The 24,733-nt window shown below is 46.7% G+C and overlaps 1 protein-coding gene and 1 pseudogene across 1 annotated transcript; one reads left to right on the forward strand and one right to left on the reverse strand.

The window, feature by feature from the left end:
- The window catches only part of LOC117719263 (maestro heat-like repeat-containing protein family member 6), a 53,055-nt pseudogene that overhangs the window by 360 nt on the left and 27,962 nt on the right, over positions 1–24,733 (reverse strand).
- LOC117718638 (gasdermin-D-like) lies at positions 20,923–24,327 on the forward strand. The gene is made up of 9 exons (XM_034516482.1): positions 20,923–21,142; positions 21,361–21,553; positions 22,076–22,244; positions 22,505–22,607; positions 22,827–22,877; positions 23,391–23,563; positions 23,638–23,782; positions 23,882–23,955; positions 24,085–24,327. The coding sequence occupies exons 1-9, from the start codon at positions 20,923–20,925 to the stop codon at positions 24,325–24,327; spliced, it is 1,371 nt and encodes a 456-aa protein (XP_034372373.1).

Consider the following 24,733-nt stretch of genomic DNA (forward strand, 5'->3'; position numbering starts at 1 on the left):
CCCCGGAACAGAGAGTCCAACAGGTCCTGACTGACTCCTTTGGGGCTAGTATGATAGACCAGGAAACCTGTACCAAAGCAAAACAGAGAGGTCTGCAAAGCCCTAGAAAACACTGGCCCAGCCCTCAGAGCCCTAAGTGGGTAAGGTGGCCTCACCTATCAGCACAGTGGCTGCCCTGCGCAAGGTGTCCTGTGGGCTCCGCAGGTAGCCCTGGGTCTGACTCAGGAAATGTTGCATGTGACTTGGATACCACTGAACCTAGGGACACAAATGCTCGTGACAGGACGAAAGTTTCAGTCCTTCATGGACAAGGGACTGGAGCAGGTAACATGAACAAAGGCTGTGGCCTGGCCTCACAGGAACATGGTGGTCATGTTTAGCGCAGGTGGAGACTCTATTTTGAAGGAGAGTAGACTATAGACTCCTATGACAAGTGAGCAGCTGATTAGACCCCGGTGCTTTCCCCACTAACCAGGCAGTGGCAGACACGGCTGAGAGCCTCAGGGCTGTCATAGTGAGCCACAGTCACCATCTCCTCCAGCAGGCCCCATCGAAGGGCCTGATCACAGCGGGCTAGTGTCCACTCTGAGCTCTGCAATGGGGGAAGCAAGCAGGGTTAGGGGTCCAGGAGATGGCACTGATGGAAAGAAAGGGAAGGTGACCAGAAAAGGTTGGCACAGCCCAGTGTGAGTTGCTCAGCAAGGCAGCCCAAAGGAAGACCTGGACCTAAAAGTCCTTGAGGTTCTTTGCTGTAGGTCCTGGTTCCGGAGGGAGTCCCACGAGGATCTCTGGCCTGTCTGGGCACAGGGTGCAAGCAGGGATGGTCCCCTACTGCAGCTGCCTGTGGATCTGATCCAGCCTGACCTGGTGCAGGAGGTCTGGTCCAAAGGTGAGAGAGTGCTCCCTCCACTGCTGCCTCCACTGCTGCCTCCAACTGTGTCTCTGCTGTCACTGCCTGATTGCTCCTAGGTGCTGCACTCTTCTCTCAAGGCCAAGCCAGTCTGGGCAGTGGGGAGGGAAGAATCCTGAAGATGTTTCCAGAGAGCAGACCTCTTTCCCAGTGTTACAGCTCTTGCTGGGCCAGTGAGGTGTCAGCTAGCTAGCAGGGAGGAGAGCAGATTCCACCCCCCACCCCCCCCATCCTGCTCCCTGCACTGGCCAGTAGGGTGTCAGCTAGTAGAGGGGAAAATGAGTTGTCATCCAATATGACAAAGGATCTTGACAACCAGGGGAGCAAATTTACAGCATATACACTGTCTGAAAAGAGGTTAAGTGGACTTTTGACTCTTTTAAAGCTAGGCAAATGGCATATAGTTCTTTATATTAGGAGGAGTGGTGGGGAAGCTCTTTGAATCGGGAGATAGGGGGTTCGTCCTCAGGGAAGTAGTATATTACTACTGGAGCTCCCCTCTTCCCCCATCGGTAAATATTGAGGGGACTCCTGCTATGGGCTCTCTGGAGAATAGTTTGGGTGGTAGCCATCACAACAGAGGGAGGGTAGAGGCCCATTTTTCAACAGGATAATGCTTGTCAATTTGTCCTGGGAATCCTATTAAGCTGATAGTAAAGTGGGAATCATTTTTGATTAGCCACTGAACATCTGAGAGGGAGAAGGGGGTGACAAGAATGTCAGGTTCTTTTTCTAGATTTGTAGGGCTCTATCCCTGCCATTTTTAATCATATTGGTGAGTGCATCCACTTCATTTAAAATTCTGGGTACACTACCCATTGGAGTATGGAGCCATTCTAGCACCCCTGTGTTTGGTAAAGGGCTTTTACAAGTGTAGGGGAGGAGTTAAAGATAAGGGGATTTACAGGTGTTGTTTGGTCATGCCTACCAAGAGCCATATCTTTTCGGGCTGAATTGACAGAATTTAGGGCTTGGACTGCTTCTGGGGACAGTGTTCTTAGGGAGGAGAGACTTTTATCTTATTTCAGGAGGTTAAAGAGGGGTTGAAGGGTGCTTGTGGGGAGATGGAGCCAGAGTTGAAGCCAATTGAAGTTGCCTAAAAAGCTCTGAAGGGAGGCAAGAGTTAATTTTTGAGGGAACAAAAGGGTGGGTTTGAGGGGGTGTATTGAAGTAAGGGAGATCTCTGTTCCTAAAAATGTGACGGGAAGAATAAGTTGAATTTTATGAGGGACTATTTAGAATCCTATGGCAGATAGGGAAGGTATTAGCTGGTCTTTAAGTAGGAAAGGAAAGGTAGAAGCATCTCCCAAGAGAAGGATGTCATTCATGTAATGATAGACATTGAGTCCCTTGTCTAAATAGGGTTTTAATGCAGTAGCTACAGCCTCCTGACAAATAGTAGGACTGTTAGCCATTCCCTGGGGAAGAACAGTCCATTCATATTGGGAGGCTTGGCCAGAGCTGTTAATGGGAGGCACTTAGAATGCAAAGCATTCACAGTCTTGGGGTGGAGAGGGATGGAAAAAAGCAGTCTTTTATGTCTATTGCTAATAGGGGAACATTGGCAGGAATGGCTGAGATGTGGGGTAGCCCTCTTTGTGGGGAGCCCCGGATTCACATGGTTTTGTTAATTGCCCTCAAATCTTGCAATAGTCTCCACCCCCTGAGCTATTTTGTATAACAAACACAGGGGTGTCCCATGGTCTGTGGGAGAGGTGGATGTGTTGTAGAGACAACTGTTCCTCTACGAGTTCTCTGAGAGCTCTAAGTTTCTCCCTTGACAGAGGCCAGTGTGGGACCCAGATGGCCTTGTTGGAGAACCAATCAAGGCAGGGAGTATTAAATCTAACAGTGGCGCTAGAATTGGGGGTGATTTTGAGGAGGGTTTTAGGGTCCCCTTGGGTACTATTTTCTTCATAAGTAATATCCTCTATCTTAATATGGTCTCTTTCTGGTTGGGTGGTAAGAACCACGTCTAAGGCCTGTAAGAAATCTCTCCCTAAAAGATTGGTGACTACTTTAGCCACCAGTGGGCATATAAAGCCTATAGCTCCATCTGAGTCTTCCCACCTATAGATCTGCTTGGTGATGCATGTGTGAGAATTACCTCCTATGCCTAGGAGCTGGGGCCTAGAGATCAGTTGCTAGTCTTATGAGACCAATTGCTGTCTTAAAATAGTCCTATCTGCCCCAGTATCAATGAGACACTTGAATGGTTTGTCATCTATTTTAATGGTTCACTTTGGGTGGGAGCCTTCTGAGATGCTGGACACCCATAAGGCTTCTACGGGAGTAGTTGTCCCTCTTACTGTTGGAGCTGAGGGTTGCCCCATTTGAAGTTTAAAGGCTCTAGTGGCTTTCCATCCTTATCATATAGAGCAGTACAGTGCCTCCTCCAGTGGAAATCTTTTCTGCAGCTGGGATGGATGGCCTTAGGGCGATAAGAATCTACTATAAGAGGAGAGTTTTGTGGGCATTCATTCCTCCAATGTCCTGCCTCTCCACATTTGAAGCAGATTCCTTCTGTTTTTATTGCTGCCACAAATGCCTGAGCCACGGGTGCAATCTGGTGTGATGCAGTTCTTATTTCTCAGGTTGCCACAATAAACCTATCATGATGCTGTTCCTGGAGACCCTGGAAGCTAGTCTAGACTCAGAAGTCATGCCTTCCCAAACTATGGTTTTAAGAAGAAAGTCTCTAGCTGCGGGCTTGGTTAGTTCTGAGAATAAAATCAGATAGGGATTCTCCAGGCTTCTGATGGAGGGAAAGCAGGGTGTAGGCGGGGTCTTTTGACCCCAAGGTTGGAGTGAGCCTATTCCAAGCTTGAATATCACAGAGGAAGACCTGTTCATAGAACCCTGCTGGTAGAGTTGCCTGCTGTGCTCCAGTAGAGAATAATTCCTGGCCAAAGAGTTCCTTAAATCCCCATGGGGAGTCATCACCCCTCTCCTGGTTTTGCCTACCTTGTTGAAGATATTCATCATGAAAGAAAGTTTCCCACTCTAGAAACATTGGGCCAGGAAGAGGAGAACAGCAAATATCTTACCAACTTTAGGGGGTGTTTAAGTTGGCAATATGGTTCTATAGGAGAGATTTTGTCCACAGTGCATGAGTGCCATCTTCCTTCACTACTTGCCTGAGTTGTTTTAGGTCTGAGGCTTGGAGTGGATACTAGTTAAGTGTGTTAGCTCAAATGGGGTTGATATTAACTGGGAAGGCTCAAGCAGTTTGGGTTTCAAGTTCTGTATCAGACTCCTGAGTAACATGGGAGGTGGGGTTAGTTTTTGCATGAGAGTCCCTGAAATTGTAAAGTTGTTGAGTAGTTGACGGTTGAGTATAAGGGGCTATGGAATTTGGCAGGGTTTTATCTACAGGTTCTGAAGGTCCCTCACTTTTGAGGTTTCAAGAAGAGGGAGGGAATTTATCTCTTTTTGGTTGCATATGAGTTTGTGGAGTAAGGGGAGAGGCAGGCAAGAGCTCCTTTGGTAATTTAATGGAGACTTGCCTTTGGATGGGGGAGGGAGGAGCAGGATGAGCAGACAGTTTGTTTGGCATTTCCTATAAGGCATAAGGGGGGAGGGGTGGGTAAATGGATTTTACTTCTCTTATTAATTGGGTAAGGTCTGCAAGGTCTGAAATAGAGTAATTTTTGGGACTTTGATCCTTGGGTTCCTTTGACTGAGGGGTGTCAAGAGCTCTGTTGTTCTCAGTCTGTCCTTTTTTAGATGGCCCTATACATTGCCAGATTACAGCTTAAGACTGGCAAAAAAAAACCCATTAGGGTTTTTTTTCCTTCTTGGGTGTATTTCAGTTTTTGATGAGGGAAGCTATTCTGCTCCATGAGTCTGGGCTATAGATATTGTTGTCAGCCATGTATGGGGCTATCTGAAGGACTTCCTCCCAAAACAAGGAGGCTTGCTTTTTGGTTATTGTCATCCCTTGGGATTTTAGTAAGGAACATATTTGCCTGGCCTGGGGTGACTTTTATGTGATGTTGAGTTTCCCATGAGAGAAAAAGAGGAGAATTGCTTTGTCCAATGGGAGCGTTCCCTTGGCCTATTGGCTTTGGGACATTCAACAAAGGTCCAAAATGCTAAGCCTTCCCGCAGATTTAAGAACCAACAGCTGTCCTGTGTCTCTTAAATGGCTGCTGTGTTACCAGGGTTTTCTTTTTGTTTTAAAGAGAGTCTAGATAGAGAGTCTTTGCCAATGCCCATTGTGGGCTGTATGGATTTAAACAAAGGCTGGAGGAACCTTCAGCCAAAACCCGAGGGTAGCTCTGGCCAGAATGCATCAGTTGTTTCTTCAGTTTATCTAAATCTGTGTGATGGCTCTGACTGAAAATACAGAAGGAAATAGCAGGTTGCTTGTTTCTAGAGTGGTGGGTTCATCTTCCTGCTGTATTAGTTCTTGTAGCTGCATGGCTCTTTGAGCCCCACTTTGGGCACCACCTTTGGTCGTGGTTTCTGAGGGCATCCCACAAAAATCTCTGGACCAGTAGGAGACAGGGTACAAGCAGGAATGGTCCCCTACTTGTGCTGCCCACATCTCTGTTGTCTGTCAGTCTCTAGCCTGACCTGGTGTAGGAGGTCTGGGCCAAAGGGGAGAGATTGCTGCCTCCAATGCTGCCTCTGACTGTGTCTCCACTGTCACCACCCGATTGCTCCCAGGTGCAACACTCATCTCTCTGCACCAAGCTGGTCCAGGCAGTGGGGAGAGGAGAATCCCAAAGGTGTTTTGGGAGAGCAGACCTCTTTCTCAGTGTTACAGCTCTTGTTGGGCCAGTGAGGTGCTAGCTAGCTACCAGGGAGGAAATCAGATCTTCCCCCCAATACCCCCCCCCCCCATGTTATAGCTCTTGCTGTTATGGAGAGGTGCTGACTAGCTGTGGAAGAGGGGAGGGTCCAGAAGGCACCTGGGGAACACAGATGTCTTCCTAAGTGTTACAGCTCTTGTGACAGAAACTCTCAGACAATGGGCTGATTCTTGCACATCTTTTTACTTCTCCTAAGCTAGCTCCGTATATAAAGTATTGTGGTGGGTTAAGGTCTGGTAGCAGATAACCCCTATTGGCTTGTGTAGGGAGCCAACAGAAGGTGGCTATCATTCTTGCAGCCATCTTGAGCCATATACCCTGACAAGAGACTTGTTTTCAACAGCCTACAACAGCTGAGCACACTCTGTTTTATATACCCAGGATTTTCCCTTGGGTGTATGTGACTTAAAGGTGTGACTTAGAGAGGAGACTTAAAAGCATGACTTAAAGGTGTGACTTAAGAAGTGAGACTTATAAAAGGTGAGAGGCAGACAGAAGAGGGACTGGAAACTTGAAACTTGGAGGCACTAGGGACTGGAAACTTGGAACTAGGAACTAGGGACTAGGAACTCAAGACTTGGGACTTGGACTAGGAACAAGAAACTTGGAAAGAGAGAAGAAGAGAGACTTGAGAATAAATGGGACTGAATCACACTCTGTCTGGTCTCCATTCTTCATGTCCACCCTCACTCTCTCTCTCGCTGAACCCTGACCCGTGGACAAGAGCAGCAGTATGAGCCAGGACAATTTAGCCCCCAAAGCTTATGGCTGTGTGGGTTCCAACATTTTGGAAGAGCAGTCCCCGACAGGCTTGGTCTGAGAGCTTGGGGATGCCTTATCTACATGTGGGAGAGCCTGAGGCACTATTCCTATGTGACCGGTAGCCATAACCTCTCTGTGAGAAAGTCTGTGGGGGGCTGAGACTGAGTGAAAAAAGCCAGGCACCAAGAGTGACACAGATCTCCTTCTGTCCCATGGGGGTCCTGGTTTCAAAGCTGATGTTCAAACGGGTGCCCAGGTTCTTCTCACTGCCCACCACCCCACACTTGTCCTAGCTTGAAACCTTCAGAGAGGCCACAAGGTAGGAGGGGAAGTACTGGATGAGACAGATATGGGACAGAACACTGACCTCAGCAGCATCCTGACTGGAATCATGTAGGCACAGCAACAGCAGCACCAGACTCTGCAGCACCAATTTCAGAAGGGGTCCCTGAATTCTGAATGGTACCTGCAAGCAGCTTCCCACCTGCCGCTTGCAGGGACCTTGGCCGCTGGCTGCATCAGGTGCGAGAACATGGTGGTCCAGGTAGCACCACGGCTTTTCAAATTGTCACCTGTTTCAGGTGGCACACCAATGTCGGGCAAAAATTCACTAGAAGTTTGAGATCATTCCCCTGAGAGTTATAGTTATATCTTTTTTATATTTTAAAATGTAAGTGAGAAGAGGTGAGACAAACCAGGAGACTCCAACACGAGACCTCTGAGACAAACTGCTTGCAGGCCTCCATTTTGGTGCAAATACTGATTTGTAGCAAAGAAGGGCAAGTTGTTAGTTACTCTCTGCTTCTCCAAATGGCCCACCTTTGGAATAGGGCAGCCACCCATAGGGACGTTCATACAGGTGTCAAAGCAGTAGAGGAAAGAGTCTTTAGGCCTGGATCCCTCGGGGCACCCAGGCAAGAGCCCTATATAGTTACTTGGATGAATATAGTAGAGGACCCCACCCTCATTAAAGCTTTTCTTCCCCAAGACCCTTGTAGGTTCTGGGTGTCAAGAGTGCTCTTCAGAACCAAAGAAAAAGCAAGGGAGGATACTGGACACTAAAAATGGTCCCTCAGGCATGGGGGCATCATCTATTGACCAGGCTGTGGTCAACAGCAGGTTTCTTCTAACCAGATCTGACTGGGACTTTAATGTGGCAGAAGGTAAGGGGCACCTAAAAGCCTACTGCCAGATTCCATTGGCAGGTCTCAAGGGGGCCACATGAGGCCCCACCAATTTTGACCAAGGCATGTGAGGTTAAGCAGGGATCTGATGAGTTGCCCACAACCTTTCTAAAATGGCTCATAGAGGCATTCTGTCAGTACACACTGTGTCCTTTACAGACCAGGCTAGGAGATATCAGGAAAGAGCTTCAGAGGTTAGAGGGACTGCAGGATAAGTCATTAAAAGATTTAGGGTAGGGTGCTGAGGAAGTCTACCATAACAAGGAGACAGAAAAAGTGTAGAGAAAGAGAAAGGAAGAAGATGAAAGAGTGATGAGAAAAAGAAAGGTGACAGGAAAGGAATTTACAACAAATCTTAGCTACAGTGCTTAAGAGAAAGCAGAGAAGGGAAACTCCAATCAAAGGGAGATAGAAAACTCCTTGAAAAAGTCCAGTGTGCACATTGCAAGTAAAAGAGCTACCTGCTGAGCCCGAGAGTGCCCTAACAAATGGAATCCAGGGTCAGAAAATCCTAGGCCTTGGGAAAAAACATCATCAAATGGTGAAGGTATTTGCCCTGAGTGAAGACAGTGATTGGTGTAGATGGGGTTTGGACCCACTCAACTCTTGGTGGACACAGGGACTCAACACTTGGTCCTCCTCCAAGCCTATGGCCCTGTTTCCAAGAAAAGATCTTGGATCCAAGGAGCCACTGGCACCAAAATGTATCATGGACTACCCGAAGAACGGTGAACCTAGAGATGGGCTAGGTATCCCATTTATTTATGGTCATCCCAGACTGTCCCTATCCTCTGTTGAAGCAAGACTTACTCTCCAGGTTGGAGGCCCAGATACAGTTCCTGCCCAATGGGCTGCAAATACCAGGCCAAAAAGGAGAACCCATGGGTGGAGGAAAGACTTCTTTTACTGACTCCTGCCAGGACCTGAGGCAACCTACTTTACAGACAGGAGCAGTTTTCTCCATACTGGTCAGAGACAAAGTGGTGCTGCTGTGTGGACGGCACAAATGTCATCTTGGATGAACTTCTACTTCCCACCCCGGGCACGGGAGCACAGAAAGCAGCCTTGGAACTTGGGGCTGGCAAGAAAATTAACATCTATATGGAGAGCAGGTATGCCTTCGCCACAGCCCATGACCACAGGGCTATATACCAAGAGAGAGAACTGCTCACGTCTGAAGCAATCTTGGATCTCTTGAATGCCCTGATGAATCCAGCAACTATGAGTACTATTTGTTGCCCAGGACACCAGAAGGGAGGAGACTCAGTGGCCTGAGGCAATAACCAGACAGATCAAGTGGCTGGAGAAGTGGCTATTCAGAGCCTGCAAGAGACACCCACTAGGGAATAGAACTAGATTAAGGGATGTCCTCACTTAAAACACACAGAAGAAGAAAGGACTCAGATTGCTATTCATGGACTACCCGAAGAATGGTGGACCTCGAGTTGGTCTGGGTATCCCATTCACTTTTGGTTATCCCAGACTGTCCCTACCCTCTCTTGGGACTTACTCTCCAGGATCTTGGTCCAGATACACTTCCTGCCCAGAAGGCTGCTACTAACAGGCCCGAAAGAAGAACCCCTGGGTCAAGGAAAAGTTTCTTTTACTGACCCCTGCTGGGAGCCAAGGAGAACTGCTTTACAGACAGGGCAGTTTTCTCCAAGCTGGTGAAAACAGAGACAAGCTGGTGCTGCTGTGGTGGACAACACAAATGTCAGCTGGGATGAACTTTTACTCCCTACCTTTGGGCATGTTTGTGCAGAAAGCAGACTTGGAACTTAGGGATGGCAAGAAAATTAACATCTACATGAACAGCAGGTATGCTTTTGCCACAGCCCATGTTCACAGGGCTATATACCAAGAGAGAGGACTGCTCACATCAGAAGAAATCTTGGATCTCTTGGATGCCCTGATAAAGCCAGCAACTAGGAATACTATTTTTTGCCCAGGACACCAGAAGGGAGGAGACTCAGTGGCCCGAGGCAATAACCAGACAGATCAAGTGCCTCAAGAAGTAGCTATGCAGGAGCCTATCCCAGTTATAGGCCTGCAAGAGACACCCACTAGAGAATGGGAATAGAATAAAGGATGACCTCACTTAAAACACACAGAAGAACAAAGGACTCAAGATTGCTAGCCACCCTACCAACTATTACCTAGAGAATAAAGGGCAATGGTGCACATAAGAAGGGAGAACTATACTCCCCAGAAAGCAAACAAAAGACTTACTAGGCCAAATGCACAGATGGACTCCTGAGAGATAAGTGCATCCAAGCAGTCAAGGGATCTAAGATGTATAATGGACCTCAGGTTTTTGGCCAGAGAGATAGTAGAACAGTGTAAGTTATGCCAGCAAATGAATGCTTATGAGGTGTAGCTGCCTACAGCAACAGATTAACTCGGTTCACCTGAAAGGGGTGCTGGAAATGAGGAAAGGGACAGAGGGCAAGAAATGATGAAGCCAAGACAAAGTTCTCTGATCAAGGCTCGAAGTTTAATGTTCAGTTCTCAATTTAAAGGTAAAGGCCCCTCCCAAAACCTTTCTTGTTTCAGCCAGAGATGGGTGGGGGAACTCGTCCTTGTTCATAGCCAGAGGTATCTCAAGACAAGCCCAGCAGGCAGTTATTCTTCTAAGTCCCTGTGCAGCCAAGGTGGATAAATCCACCTAGATCCTTTCACTTGGTCTGTTGTGGTACACAAGGTGTTTCAGGTCTGCTCAAGGATAGGAGGAAGGGCACAACTCCCCCTTTTTAGTTTTTATAGATTAGCAGTGCCAGCAGCCGGAATGGGGCAGAAGATTTCATCCCATCTAGGGTAAAGAGTGGCAGGGTGACCATGCCTGGCTTAGGTTGGCATCTATATTGCTCCTTATTACCCATCATGGAGGAAAAACATACATACCATTATTATTGATGTATTCCTCTATCTTAGGTATATGGGAGCTCAGAAACACTCTTACCCATCTTTGACTAACCAGCCATCTTTGGCACACTCTTTCCCATGTAGACCAAAACCACATTAAGACCAAAGGACCTGTGAGCATGCACTCAATGCAATTCTTCATAACGATGGATAACTGCCATGAGGAATAGCTGAGCTTGCTGAGAGCAATCCTGTGTGAAGGCAATCAATCTGTTTAAAATACAAGGTTCAAAGGTTAAAAGCCACATAATTATCCAAGCAATGTAAATAAATAAAGTTGTCAGCAGGAATGTTCTAGTATCTAATCCAACAGCTGGTTGACAGGGATCAGACACAAAGTCTGGCCACCAGGTATATAGTGAGTGGCTTTAAGTATTGATAAAGCACATATTCTCCAATAAGAGTGCAGACTATGTGCCATGTTAAATCAGCTGGCTGATAAGGATTTTGAGCCATCTTCAACATTAGAATCATAATCAATAGGCTCAAGATAAGTGTCCACTTGATGAACCAATCTTTCAGGAAGCCACTGGGCACCATTTTCTTTTTTGAATAAACACAGAGGGAACCATGACCCCAAATTAAAACAGGGTTAGGACCATTCTATGTATTAGTTAGTGGGTATCTCCATTTGACCCTGACAAATGAGCTGGAAGTGACTGGATACCAGTGGTGATCTGCTGCAGACTGACCTTTAATATCAGTTTCCAAAAAAAATTTTAAACAAAGAAGACAAAAGCACGTTGTGCTTTTGGTGACCTTGGAAGGTATAATTCCACCCCCCTTTAGTTTTTACAAGCCAATTTTTCAGAGTGTGATGTGCATGTTCAACAATTTCTTGCCCCATTGTGTTATAAGAAATTCCAGTTTTATGTTCAATACCAAATTCTTTACAAAATTATTTAAAGTTGTTTCTAGTATAGGCTGGCCCATTGTTGGACTTGATGACTTTAGGTAATCCCATAGCATTAAAAGCTTGTAAGCGATGATCAATTACATTTCTAGAGGTTTCTCCCATATGTAGAGAAGCAAAAAGGACTCCTGAGCAAGTGTCAATAAAGACATGTATATATTTCAATTTTCCAAATTCTACATAATGTGTTACATCCATTTGCCAAATATGATTGGGCACAAGACCTCTTAGATTAATGGCTAAATGGAGAACTGGAGATAAATAAGACAGTTAGGGCATTGCTTTACAATCATTCTAGCCTGCTTCTTAGTGATCTTATGTTGGAGCCTTAAGGTGTGACTAGAGAGATGAGATTTTTTTATGATCATGTCTAGCCAATGCAACAAGATCCAAAACTAAGGCTTACCCTATAATAGCTCTGTCAATACTATCATTGCCTACAGCTAAAGGTCCAGAAAGACCAGCATGAGCTCTTATTTGGCCAATATAAAAGGGATTTCTTTTTTTTTTTCTGGTAAGAATGAGATTTTGTAGTTGTGAAAACAGAGATCCGGCTGGAGTATTGAACTGAAATACACCACAAGTTTCCAACAAGGGGACAGTCTGAGCCACATATAGGCTATCAATAAAAAGATTAAAAGCATCATTTACAGATTGAAAAACATTCAGAACTGCTGTCAGTTCTGCTAACTGAGCAGAGAGTCCAGGAGTCTGTATGACTACCTGTTGATTATTTATGAGATACACTGCTCATCCTTTAGAGGAGCCATCAGTAAAAATTCAAAGAGCATGATGTAGAGGCTGCAAAGAAGTCATGTTAGGAAACATAACCTTATGCACATTTTAAAATTGTATCAATCTAACTGAGATAATGATTTTCCATAATGCCATTAAATCCTATTTGAGTAAGCAATGAGCCTGTACTATGCTGCTTTAAACAAGTATTCTTATCTGCATTAAAAGGCTGAATAATGATGTCTGGTTCTTTGCCAAAATAAATCAGTGCCTGTTTTCTTCCAAGTATAATCATATGGAATACTGCCTCATAATATGGTAGGATGTTATGTTTAGGAGATATCTTTGAATGTATCCACACAAGGGAAACCTTTTGCCACAACAATCTTGTAGGTGTAAAAATCAACAAATGTAGAGGCAAGGAATAGTCTATGTAAGTAACAAATTGTTTCTCAATAGCTCTTTCTACTTGTTGTAAGGCCAACAGCCCTTCTGGGTTTAAAGATTGAGGGGAGGTAGGATCAACACTCCCTTTGAGAATATCAAATAGATGTTTCAATTCTCCTGTAGTAAGCTTTAAATAGGGATGAAGCCAATTGATATCACCTAACAGCTTTTGAAAATCATTTAAAGTTTTTAAACTGTCCCTACAGATGGTTATCTTCTGAGGAAAAACAGCTTGATCTGTAAGCCTAAAGCCTAAATAATTATAAGGATCCTAAGTTTGTACCTTTTCAGGAGCTATTTGTAGTTCTTTATCAGCTAATGTCTGCTGTAACTCTCTATAACATAAAAGCAAGTCCCGAGGATCCTTTCCTCCTAGAAGAATGCCATCTGTGTAATGTATGATGGACATCATTGGCCATTGCCGTCTTATAGACTCAATGGCTTGTGCCACAAATTTTTGACATAATGTAGGACTATTGGCCATCCTTGAGGAAGAACTACCCATTGATACCTTTTCATTGGCTCTCTACAATTAAAAGGAATACTGAAAGCAAATCTTTTACAATCCCGAGGATGCAAGGAAATAGTAAAGAAACAATCTTTCAAATCTACTATTGTTTTTTAATACCCATTAGGAATGGCTACTGGAGATGGAGCCCAGATTGTAAAGCTACCATAGCTACCATGGTTTCATTAACCTTTCTGAGATCTTGTAGCAATCACCATTTTCCAGATTTCTTTTTGATAACAAATATTGGAGTGTTCCAAGGTGACTGAGATTCTATTATGTGCCCGGCCTCTAATTGCTCCTGCACAAGCAATGAGGCAGCTTCTATTTTTTTCTTTAGATAAAGACTACTGATCAACCCACACTGGGACATCATTAAGCCATTGAATTTTATCAGAAAGGGATGCAGGCAAGACAGTGGCCATTATGGAAAATACTCCAAGCCTCCAATGTTAGAATGAGGCTTAGGTGCTTCAAATGTTTTAATACCTTGTCCTTCTTTTCCTAGTGCTTGGCCAGGCAAAAATCCTTGTCTTGGCATTTGTTTAGTCACTACTTCATTAGGGCTGCACATCGTAAGACCCATCTATGACAAGAGATCTCTTCCCCAGAGGGTTATAGGCAAATGTGGCATGACATAAGGTTGAATTTGTCCTGAATTGCCCTCTTCATCTCTTCAAGTTAGAAGTTTGTAACTCTGTTTTTGTAATTGGCATAACTAATCCCCTGAAGGTGAGTGAGAGTATCAGATAAAGGCCAAGCTGAAGGCCAATCTTGTCCTCCAATAATTGTTACATCAGCCCCAGTATCTATTAATCCTTCAAAGACTTTTCTTCAACTTTTAGCTTAAGATTAGGTCTCTTGCTAGTAACATATTGAGCCCAATACACATTAGAGCCAAAGCCCTCTTGTCCTACATCATTCTTAACAAATTTGGGAGGAAACATATGCTAAGGAACTAAAACAAGTTGAGCAATTCTTTTGCCAGCAGTTACAGTTATAATGCCATGGGAGGGGGACAAGCAGGCATAATTTTAATTTCTCCAGAATAATCACTATCTACAACTCCTGGCCCATAAACTGTCTGTTGTGAATGTCTTTGGACCTGAGGCTGACCCCTCCCCAAGGAACAAGCAAGGCAATAAACAAATTTCAGAAAATAACTTTCTAGAAGCTGGTCGTGATGACCAAGACAAAAGGAATGTCTGTCACACAAGCTTCTGCTGCACCCCCTCTATGCATAGTCTTAATTCAAATGTAAATGTTCTTAATCTCAGCCTGTATCCTGATGCCTGGCCCAAAGATTATGCTTCCTGCACCAAGGACAAATTTCTGGCATGTGACCTTAGTGACCTGATTGTTTGCTCGTGCCTTTGTTCCTGGGACAGTCATTTTTAAAATGACTTAAATCTCCATATTTAAAGCATCTTTCATCTTTATGGTTCTGTGCAAGTATTACTTGTACAGTGGTCCCTTGTAAGGCGGCAGCCATGGCTAGGACCTGATTGTATGAGGGCCCAATTTTAACACAAAGAAGAATGTATCCATATAAGTCTGTCTTTGCTTTGTATGGCCTGATAGCTGCATGGCAGGCTGCATTAGCATTCTCATAAGCCAATTGTGTAAAAAAAGGAATTCTTGCTTGAGGATCTCTAAAAATTCTACCAGCTGTTTTCAGCAGCCTGTCCACAAATTCCTGAAATGGTTCATCAGAGCTTTAATACCAGATAAATTCTCACTAAGATCCCCTTTAGTAGGTAATTGATTCCAAGCATGGCGGGCAGCCATTGCAATCTGTGCATACACTCCTGCAGGCAGTTCAGCCTGGTTAGAATTACCTTCATACTGACATTCTCCTAGAAGCATGTTAAGATCCCAATCTGCATTGCCTGCCTGAGCATTCATCCTGGAGCTTCTCTTACTTGTTTTGTGCCATTCTGAACAAGTAATCTCCTCCTGATAAAGTAGCCTTACATAAAGTTTTCCAATCTTGGGAAGTTACATTTGCTTCTACCACAGTATCAAATAAAGCTTGTGTGAAGGGGGCAGTAGACCCATAGTGTGCCACAGCTGTTTTTAACACTTTTATTCAACTCTACCTGCTCTATCCTCTTCTCAACCATAAACATGGGTGAGTCAAAAAATCCCAAACTCATGACTGAACTGCCAACTGCAGCCAATAGTAAACTGGCAGTTTAACTATATTTCTAAGCCTCCCCTACAATGTTAGAGTATAACCACCATCCTGGAAAATAAAACCAACTTTCAACAATGTAAACAATTGATCTCCAAAATGAACACCAAGTGGATTACTTTCATGTTACAAAGTCAGGCTGCCAGTTGTTATTTATGAATGCATTTATTTAGTGTACCTTTTATTATCTCATTAAAAGGACATTGTTTTAAATCTTTTACACGCCAGGCGGTGGTGGCACAGACCTTTAATCCCAGCACTGGGGAGGCAGAGGCAGGCCGATTTCTGAGTTCGAGGCCAGCCTGGTCTATAGAGTGAGTTCCAGGACAGCCAGGGCTACACAGAGAAACCCTGTCTCAAAAAAAACAAAAAAAATTATCTTTTACACTTCTGGTTTCTGAATGACTCCAACCTTGAGTTACCAATTTTAAGCCAACTTTCTGTTTTTGCTGACACAGCTCAGAGAGAGGACAACTGCTTTTCTGAAACCCTTTCTCCCTCTCATATTCAAGATCTATCTCTTCATCTCTTTCTTTAGGAGGTATAGCAGCGCTATTGATAGTTACTCCTTAGTGCCCTGCTTTCTTAGTTTTCCAGTTCCTTCTAAGCTGCTCCTCTCACCTGGGGCAGCTCTTAGGCTGTGGGACAAATGCCTATTTGGAATTCTCCAGTCCCAAGTTTTGCTGTCACCTCCTAGGTAAGGTCAGCATTGGGTCTACACCGTATCCCAGACCATATATATCCCCTTAAACACACTTCCTGCAAACACAGCCTTAACTAGCCACCATTAATGCTGTTCATTGCTCACCAAGAGTTCGGGAACTCTTTGTCTTCTGTTTTCCACGGAGCTCCACCTAAGACAACATTTCTCAGTTGCTCCACTGTTTTCAGGCCATTCATTTTGGTGCCACCTGTAGCCACCTGCAGGTTCACCTGAAAAGGGGGCTGGAAATCAGGAAAGGGATGGAGGGGGAGAAAAGATGAAGCCAAGACAAAGTTCTCTGATCAAAGCTTGAAGTTTAATGTTGAGTTCTCAATTTAAAGGAAAGGCCCTTCCTAAACCCTTTCTTGTTTTGGCCAGAGATGGGTGAAGGAATCTGTCCTTGTTCACAATCAGAGGTATCTCAAGGAAATCCCAGCAGGCAGTTATTCTTCTAAGTTCCTGTGCAGCCAAGGTGGGTAACTCCACCTAGATTCTATCACTTGGTCTGTTGTGGTAAACAAGGTCTTTCAGGCCTGCTCAAGAATGGGGGAAGGGCACAATGAGGCCTAGAGTATATTGGGAGGCCAATTTTGCAGAAGTTAAGCCAGGAAAATATGGATACCCTCTAGTGTTTGTAGATACTATCTCTAGATGGGTTGGGGGCTTTCCCCACCAAGCAGGAAACAGCTACTGTGGTAACCAAGAAGATATTAGAAGATATCATCCCGAGTGCCTGAGGTAATTGGATCAGACAGCAATTGTGCTTTTGTTTCTAAGGTAAGTCAGGGACCGTCAGAGATATTAGAGACTAATTGGAAGTTCCATTCTTCACACTGTCCCCAGAGCTCAGGGCAGGTAGAGAGAATGAACAGAACCCTAAAAAGAGACCTTGACTAAATTTCCCTTGGAAACTGGAGCTGTCTGGGTTTTGCACCTTGTCCTGGCCCTGTTCCAAACCTGGAACACCCCTCTTGTATGGGACACCCATTCCCTTGACCCTGGCTCTTGACTCCCCCCACCTCAAAAATGACTTTTCAGGCTAATAAGGATATTATGGCTTGATTGAAAGCTTTCCATATCAGACACCAGGAACTGTGGCCTACACTTAGTGATCTGTATAACCCAGGTACCCCAGAGGTTCCACACGAGTAAACAAAGTAACAGAGGCTGTTCCTGGTGCTGTTGGCCATCCCAACCTCTGCTGAAGTAGATGGAGTAACTGCCTGACTTCACATAACTCAGACCAGCACGTGCACCTCATGCCAACTGGAGAGCAGCCAGATACCTGAGCAACCCCCTCAAGCTCAAGATCACCTACCATTCTGCAAGGCCAAAAAAAAAAAAAAAAACCAGTAAATAGCTACGATGTATCTTCCTTCCCATGTTGAGCCTCAGCACCCCACACAAGCTTACCAAAGTGTCTTGGCAAGTACTCTCAGCCACTGGAAATGTGGCTTGGTCCACTACAGTGGAACACCTGCCTTGTGCCTGGCTGCCAGACCTTGTCTTTGATCTCTAAGTTAGCAGCAGGCCTTGACTCCTGGGATATCCCCACCCAAGAGACACAGAAGTGGAAATTACCCAAATGTAGGGAACAAGGGACTTTTGAATCTAAACCAAGTCCCAGAAGCCACCTTAGAGGGTGGAGTTTAGGGTGCATACACCTAAAGTTGAGAAGTGTCCTTCAAGAAACCCCATATATGTGTGCTCCCAAGATGAGAGAAACTGGCAGCAGGCCCATCCGTGTATGTGTGTAAATGGACAGCTACTTTTTCTGTGTTACCTAAGGGTGTAGAAAACTGAGAAGTACATACTGGAGACCATTCAGGGGGTGGGAGGAATGTCATAAAAGATTCAATGGCAAAGTCACTGGAGGGACTAGCCGAGAAAGAGAGAGAGAGAGAGGAGAGAGAGAGAGAGAGAGAGAGAGAGAGAGAGAGAGAGAGAGAGAAAGCCCAAAGATAGTTTGAGTCTTGGTTTAACTTCTAACTCTCCTTAGTTTACTACCTTCATTTCTTCATTGTTAGAACCACTGATAATTTTGTTCCTGCCTCTGACATTGGGCCCTTGCATTTTAAATCCACTTAGTTGCTTTTATTAAAGATTACATATGTGCAGTACAGTTGATGGTCCTGAGAAAAAGATATCAACAGCTAGATACAGAGGACCAGAGATATAAGCTGTATAACTATCCAATAGTTATCCAATAGAACTCAAGCTGTGGCAGATACCATGGAGGAAAGCTGCTTGCTGGCTTGTCTCCTGGCTCACTCCCAGGTCTATTCTCCCATAGTTCTCTCATACAGCTCAAGCAAGTTTAAGGATGCCTAGGGATGATACCACCCACAATGGGCTGGCCCTTCCCACATAAATCACCATTGAAGATGATTGCCCCACAGACACGCCCACAGGCCAATCTAATCTAGGCAAATCTTGCATCCTAATCTTTGCATTCATTGGCAGCTCCTGGTGAGGAGACATCTTTGGTATAGAGAAGGGGATGTAGGGTTTTCACACCTACCTCGTCTGTGTCATTTCCTGGGAAGGGGCATTTCTGGAATTCTCTGACCCTGAGCTCAGGGGAAAGTCTCAGCCACCCATCCCAGGTGACTCTAGGTAGGATCAAGTTGACAGCTGAAGTAAAAACATACATCTATACTGGACCCTACACACCTAGGAGCCTCCTACTGAAACCAGCAAGGAGATGGACTCATGACCAGGAAATGAATTCAATCAGAGCTCAAGGTGGACCCAAAGCCCCAGAGACCCTCTACCTGATGAACTGGTTCTGGGGTTTTGTCAATACAATATGATGTTTCCCTTTTGTCTGAATCAGGAGCCAAGAAACCCAGAACTTGTCATTTCTGATTATTTTTAAAGTCCCAAACTGTGAACAAGGAGTTGCACCAGGCAAGCTCCCAGCCAGACCAGTGCCCAGTCTTCATCATGAAGAGACCACACCAGGTTAGCACCACATGTATGGGCTCCTCCAATACAGAGGGCCTTCAAATCTCTACAGTCAGAATAGGAATGAGCTTCTTGATCTCTGGGGTCCTGGGAGAGAACAGCTCTGTCTAGCAATATGTCTTCAAAGGTTGGACAGGCTCCAAACATCCCATGCCTGAAGAGCTGGGAGATGTCAATGAAGGGACCTGGACCTGGCAGCAGCCTGTTCTTACCATGGCCAAGCCTGGGAGAAGGAACACTCTCAAGAGCCCTACCTTAAACCTGGGGCTCAAGCTACAGTGCTCCAAAGCCTAAGAGAAATCTGGAATGGTTGGTTTAAGGAACTGTGTGCTGAGGGTAGGTCCACAGCACCTGATACCAGACCACTATGGCCCTGAGGAGCCTGCAGCTAGATTGAGTGCTTCTACTAAGCTCCAGACTTATTAAAAACATGATTCTTTATTTTTATTTTATGCTTTGTCTTCTTGTGTGTCTGTGTGCCATGTGCGTGTGGTGCCCATAAAGGGCAGAAGAACACACTGGATGCTCTGGAACTTGGTTACTAGCTACCATGTGAGTGCTAGGAACAGAACTTGAATCCTCTGTAAGAGTGCGCATGCTCTTAACTGCTGGGCCATCTCTACAGCCCCCTGGGAGTCCAGACCTTTTAAAATAAATGCCTCTATTGAGAAGCAATTCATATGACATATACTCCAGCCATTTAAAAGTGCATGATTCTGGGAGTCTAGTATGTTCAAACATGTATAGGCTAGGGCAGGCCACACCCTGCTGTTCTGGGAAGAAAGGCTCCTTGAATGCCTCCGGCTATAGCTTAAAGTTTTCACTTTTGTGTCCTGAACCCTAGAGAACTGCTCTTGCTGGTGGCTCCCATTGCTCCTGGGTTGAACAGACAAGAGACCCCTCCCTGTCACCCCAGCACTTTCTTGCTTCACTTGGTGAGCCCAAATACCTCGGCAGGGGTGAAGATCAAGGTGAGCCACCCCGATACTCAGCCCCTCCCAGAGCCCTGACACCCCTGCACTGATGTGGTCTCTACTCTGTGTCCTGGATGCCTACTTGTTAAGTTGGGGATTCAGCCTTCCAGAAGCCACACTATACAAGACAGACTGAAGAGACCCTTGCAGCTAGGGCAAAGCCTCTATGGAGGCCACCCCCTAGCAATAGGGTGGGACCAGCCTGGTTTGGGCTTGACATTGTCAGGGGGAATGTGCAGGTGGCGTGGGGCCGGGGGACTCTTTAGGCCTCTGGGCTGAATGCTGAGACCCTGGCCCACAAGTTCCTCCCTGATCCCCAAGGGCCTTCTTGCCTCACTCTCCACCCTTAGCCCAGAGACCTGGTGTCTTGGGGTGTAACTGCTGCTCCACACTGCACAGGTTGTCTATCTCAGGCCTGTTTTGGCCTCTGACCCATGAAGGTTCAAGAGGTCAGGTAACTCAGTTGTACACGAGACCCCTGCAGGAAACCACGGAACCCTGGAACCACTGAACCGTGGCTTTGCTGTGGGCTCCTGTGCCAAGTCCCTTAGAAGTGGGGGCTCCAGTTCTTTCCCAGCCTTGGCCCTCAGCCAGGGAGCATAACAGGGTATCTTAGACTTCAGCAGGTGACCAAGGGTGACAAAAGTAATTATTGGTGTGGATAGTGCAGGACCTGCTGCTACAGGCTCCCACCTCCTCCTTGGTCAAGTGCTGGAGACCCCAGGGAGAGACAGATAAGTGAGCCAAAAAGTGACCAGTGTCCTCTGTGTTGTGTTGGTCAGGCAGGATGTGCCAGGACTAACAAGGCAAGGCTACTCTGAAGGGGTGGGGTTCCTGAGTGCTGGAGGCAACTAAGTATGAACCTCTGCCCTCTGCCCCCAGGATCATGCCATCAGCCTTTGAGAGAGCAGTCAAGAGTGTGATCCAGGAGGTGGGTGGCAGCAGAGGAGATCTCATCCCAGTGGACTCCCTTTGGAATTCGATCAGCTTCAGGCCCTACTGCCTCCTGAGCAGGAGAATTTCAAGTTCATGGTTCTGGAAACCCCGTTATACTTGTGTCCACCTGTCAATCAAGGACATCCTGGAACCCAGTGCTCCAGAACCAGGTATCTCTTTACCCACTCACCTCCTCCCCATCCTGAGCCCCAAGATTGAATAAAACAAGGGAGTGGGAAAAGCCCAGCATGCCATCTTACTGGGCACATTCACCTCTACTCCTCTGGCCCTATTTCCAGAGTGAGGAGTTCTTTAAAGGCCCCATTGCTGCAGAGGAAAGACAAGGCAGTGGCTACTGGAATTGACTGTAGAGCTGTTCTCGTTTTAGAACCGGAGTGTACTGACCACTTCCAAGTCTCTGATGTCATCGATGGAAACATTCAGGGAAGTGTGACATTGTCAGGCATGGGAGAAGGGAGAATTTCTGGTGGGGCTGCAGTGTCTGGCAGTTCCAGTGCCTCCATGAGTGTGTGTATACTACGTGTGAATCCGAACATCTGGGAGATCATGCAGCGTGAAAGGTGAGCCCTGGAAGGGATGACGGCTTTCTTACCTTGAGCAGCTATGCTTCTTGGGAAGGTTGCTGGGTTCTGGGCATCAGAAGGCTTCTGGGGCAATGTATCTCAGCTGCAAACGAGGGAAGCCCAAGAGGAAGGGAGCAGTATAAACAATGTCAGGTGGGAGGGATGTTAACCTTGGTTGCCAGGACTGTATCCTGAAGATCAGGATATCAAGGAAGGGCCCAAGTCCCTTGGTTCAGGCTGAGCTTCTGGTTGCTATGGAAATGGAGTGATGTGGACTTGGAGCATTTAAGTGTCATACATAATGGAGTCCCGCCACAGACACACGTGCCCACTTCTCCCTGTTTGAACTTGTCATTACCCTCACAAGCACCTAGACAATGTGGGGAACACCCTGGAAGGGCTCCCAAGCCTAGTATCCACAGACTCCTGGATTCCCTAGCCTTTCCATCTCACCTGTCAGCAGGATGTTAAGGAGAGAGGCTAGTCCATGGTGGGCAAACCCTGGCAATCTTTCTGTAGGCACCTGCAGCAGCCTGAGAATAAAATCCTGCAACAGCTTCGGAGCCGTGGGGATGATGTGTTTGTTGTCACCGAGGTGCTGCAGACAGAGGAGGAGGTGCAGATCACTGAGACCCACAGCCAGGAGGGCTCAGGCAAGTTTACACTGCCTGGAGCCTCATTTTTCCAGGTATGTTATGCTAACCCTAACACAAGCTGAATCCTACTTGGACACAGAGCAATGGCAGGGATCTTAGAAGCCAGGGGCAACATCCCAGGCAGTGATGGAAGACTCTTCTAAGGCCCCTCCAGAAGCAAGCCATAGCCCCACTTGCCTAGTTAGCTGGAACTGCTAAAGGTTGTATCAGCCATTACCAATGACAAGCCTGTCACCAACACTACACTCATAGCTATTCACTCTACATGCCTGGACCCATCTCCATCCTTCAGGGTGAAGGCAAGGGCCACCAAATCCAGAAGAAGATGGTGACCATTCCTGCAGGCAGCATCCTTGCATTCCAAGTGGCCAAACTGCTCATTGGCTCTACATGGGGTGAGTGGCAAAGGACTGTCTCTAGAGTCCAGACTCTGTGGCAGAGAAGGGCTTCAGCTAGCCAGGAGATGCTGTGGGTATCTGGCTGCATGATCTCCCAGACAAGATGGTAAAGTGTGCCAGGAAGTGAGATGTGGGTCATAGGGGCAGGGTTTCATGAGGTCCCAGGAGCCCTGGGGATAAGGTATTGATGATCTGCTTGTTTCTGCCTGCTGACAGATATCCTTCTAGTCTCAGATGAGAAACAGAGGACCTTTGAGCCCTCCTCAGGTAAGGCCCCAGACCCTGTGGCCCTGCATACCCCTTAGCTTTGAGGTGTTCTGTGCTCAGGGCATGAGGTGGGCACAGGCTACACGTACACATGTATACACAATGGGTAAGGCTCAAATCAGGTGATGTTGCTGGGCTGGCTTAGCTTTCTGTCTGCCCTGGGCTGTCATTAGAAGGAGGGATGGATCTGCGAGGGTCCAGGGAAAAATTTCAGCCCTCTTTGACATAAGACAATGGTCCCTGGGTCACTGTACAAAACAGCTCTTTCCCTTCTGCCATCCTGATTTGTTGCCTAGGCCACAGAAGAGGAGGGGACCAGAGGCACCATAGCTTTAATCTGCTCGCTGCACTACAGTTCATCAGTGGGCATTTCCAATTCATGTCAGGTCAGTAACCCCTTGACCACCCTGGAACTCCACGGCTTCTGCATCTGCTCCATGGACCTACCCCTCCTAACTGATGTTCCCCCAAGACCTCATGGGCATCAGATGGTACTGCCCTCTGTCCCTCCAGATATAATACCTGAAGAGGAAGAATTCAGCAAAGATTTCCAAGGCCTGTATGCAGAGGTGAAGACTGGCTCCTTAGAACTGGAGAGGTTAGAAATGGAGTTGAGACAACAGATACTAGTGGACATCGGGAAGATTTTACAGGACCAGCCCAGCCTGGAAGCCTTAGAGACCTCAGTGAGTGGGAATGTTGGAAGTGGACAGGGTCTGGACGAACCTGCTCAGCCTCACTTACTCTTTCTCTATCTCAGCTAGGGCAGGGCCTGTGGAGTGGCGGGCAGGTGGAGCCTCTGGACGGGCCAGCAGGCTGCATCCTTCAGTGTCTGGTCCTCCCTTCTGGAAAGGTGGTGCTGAAATTCGCGGCTCCCATCTATTACCTGTTGGGAGCACTGAATGGTGAGCAGCCCAAGGAGGCGTTGGTAGAGGACTGAGAGGGAGGACTGGGTTCTATATTGGCCATTCTGGAACCCTCTCTCAGCCCATATCTCTCCCCAGTGCTGACTGAAACTCAGCGGCAGCTGCTGGCTAATGCTATGGAGTCGACTGTACTGTCAAAGCAGCTGGAGTTGGTGAGAGGACCAGGGTTTGGGGGTGCAATGGGGCCCTGGGGACATCGAGGTTGACCTGGGAAGGTGCTACTTCCCTCGGGCACAAACTACAGGCGGCATCTATAACCTCTTATCCTCCTCTGTTGGTAGGTGGAGCACGTCTTGGAACAGAGCACCCCGTGGGAGGAGCAGTGCTCTGTGTCCCTGCCCTCCAGGCTCCTTGGGGACAGCTGGCATAAGGAGGCTCCCACCTGGGTCTTGCTAGAAGAATGTGGCCTAAGGCTGCAGGTGAAACCCCCCCAGGTGCACTGGGAACCGACCTCTCAGGGCCTCACATGTGCCCTCTATGCCTCCCTGGCCATATTGTCAAGTCTAGGCCAGGAACCTCAGTAGCCTGCTGGCCTCCCTTCCAGCAACATCTCCATGTCCTACCCTCCAGCCAGGGCACCATCTTGCCAAGACCAGCCTCTTAGAAAGCCAAGAACCCAACTCAGTCACAGGGTTACAATGCAATGAGACCCAGGAGTTGGAAAACTTCAATAAATGTACAAAAAAAGCATAGTGCTGGGTTTTTGAGGGATACTGGATCATCAGTAGGATGGGGAAGCGTGGGGTTTGCACACACAGAATCAAGATGGATACAATGGCTATCACCTCACTCTTGAAACCTACAAAGGCAGATTCTGTGGATCAACAAGTCTCATGACAAGGGGGAGTTCCTGGGCTCTGTGCCTAGGGAGAAGATGTTTCTAACTGATATGGCCAAGGGATTAGGATCACCCCTGGGGGCTGGCACAGC

This window comes from Arvicanthis niloticus, chromosome 13 (assembly GCF_011762505.2).
Source record: "Arvicanthis niloticus isolate mArvNil1 chromosome 13, mArvNil1.pat.X, whole genome shotgun sequence".
Taxonomy (NCBI): domain Eukaryota; kingdom Metazoa; phylum Chordata; class Mammalia; order Rodentia; family Muridae; genus Arvicanthis; species Arvicanthis niloticus.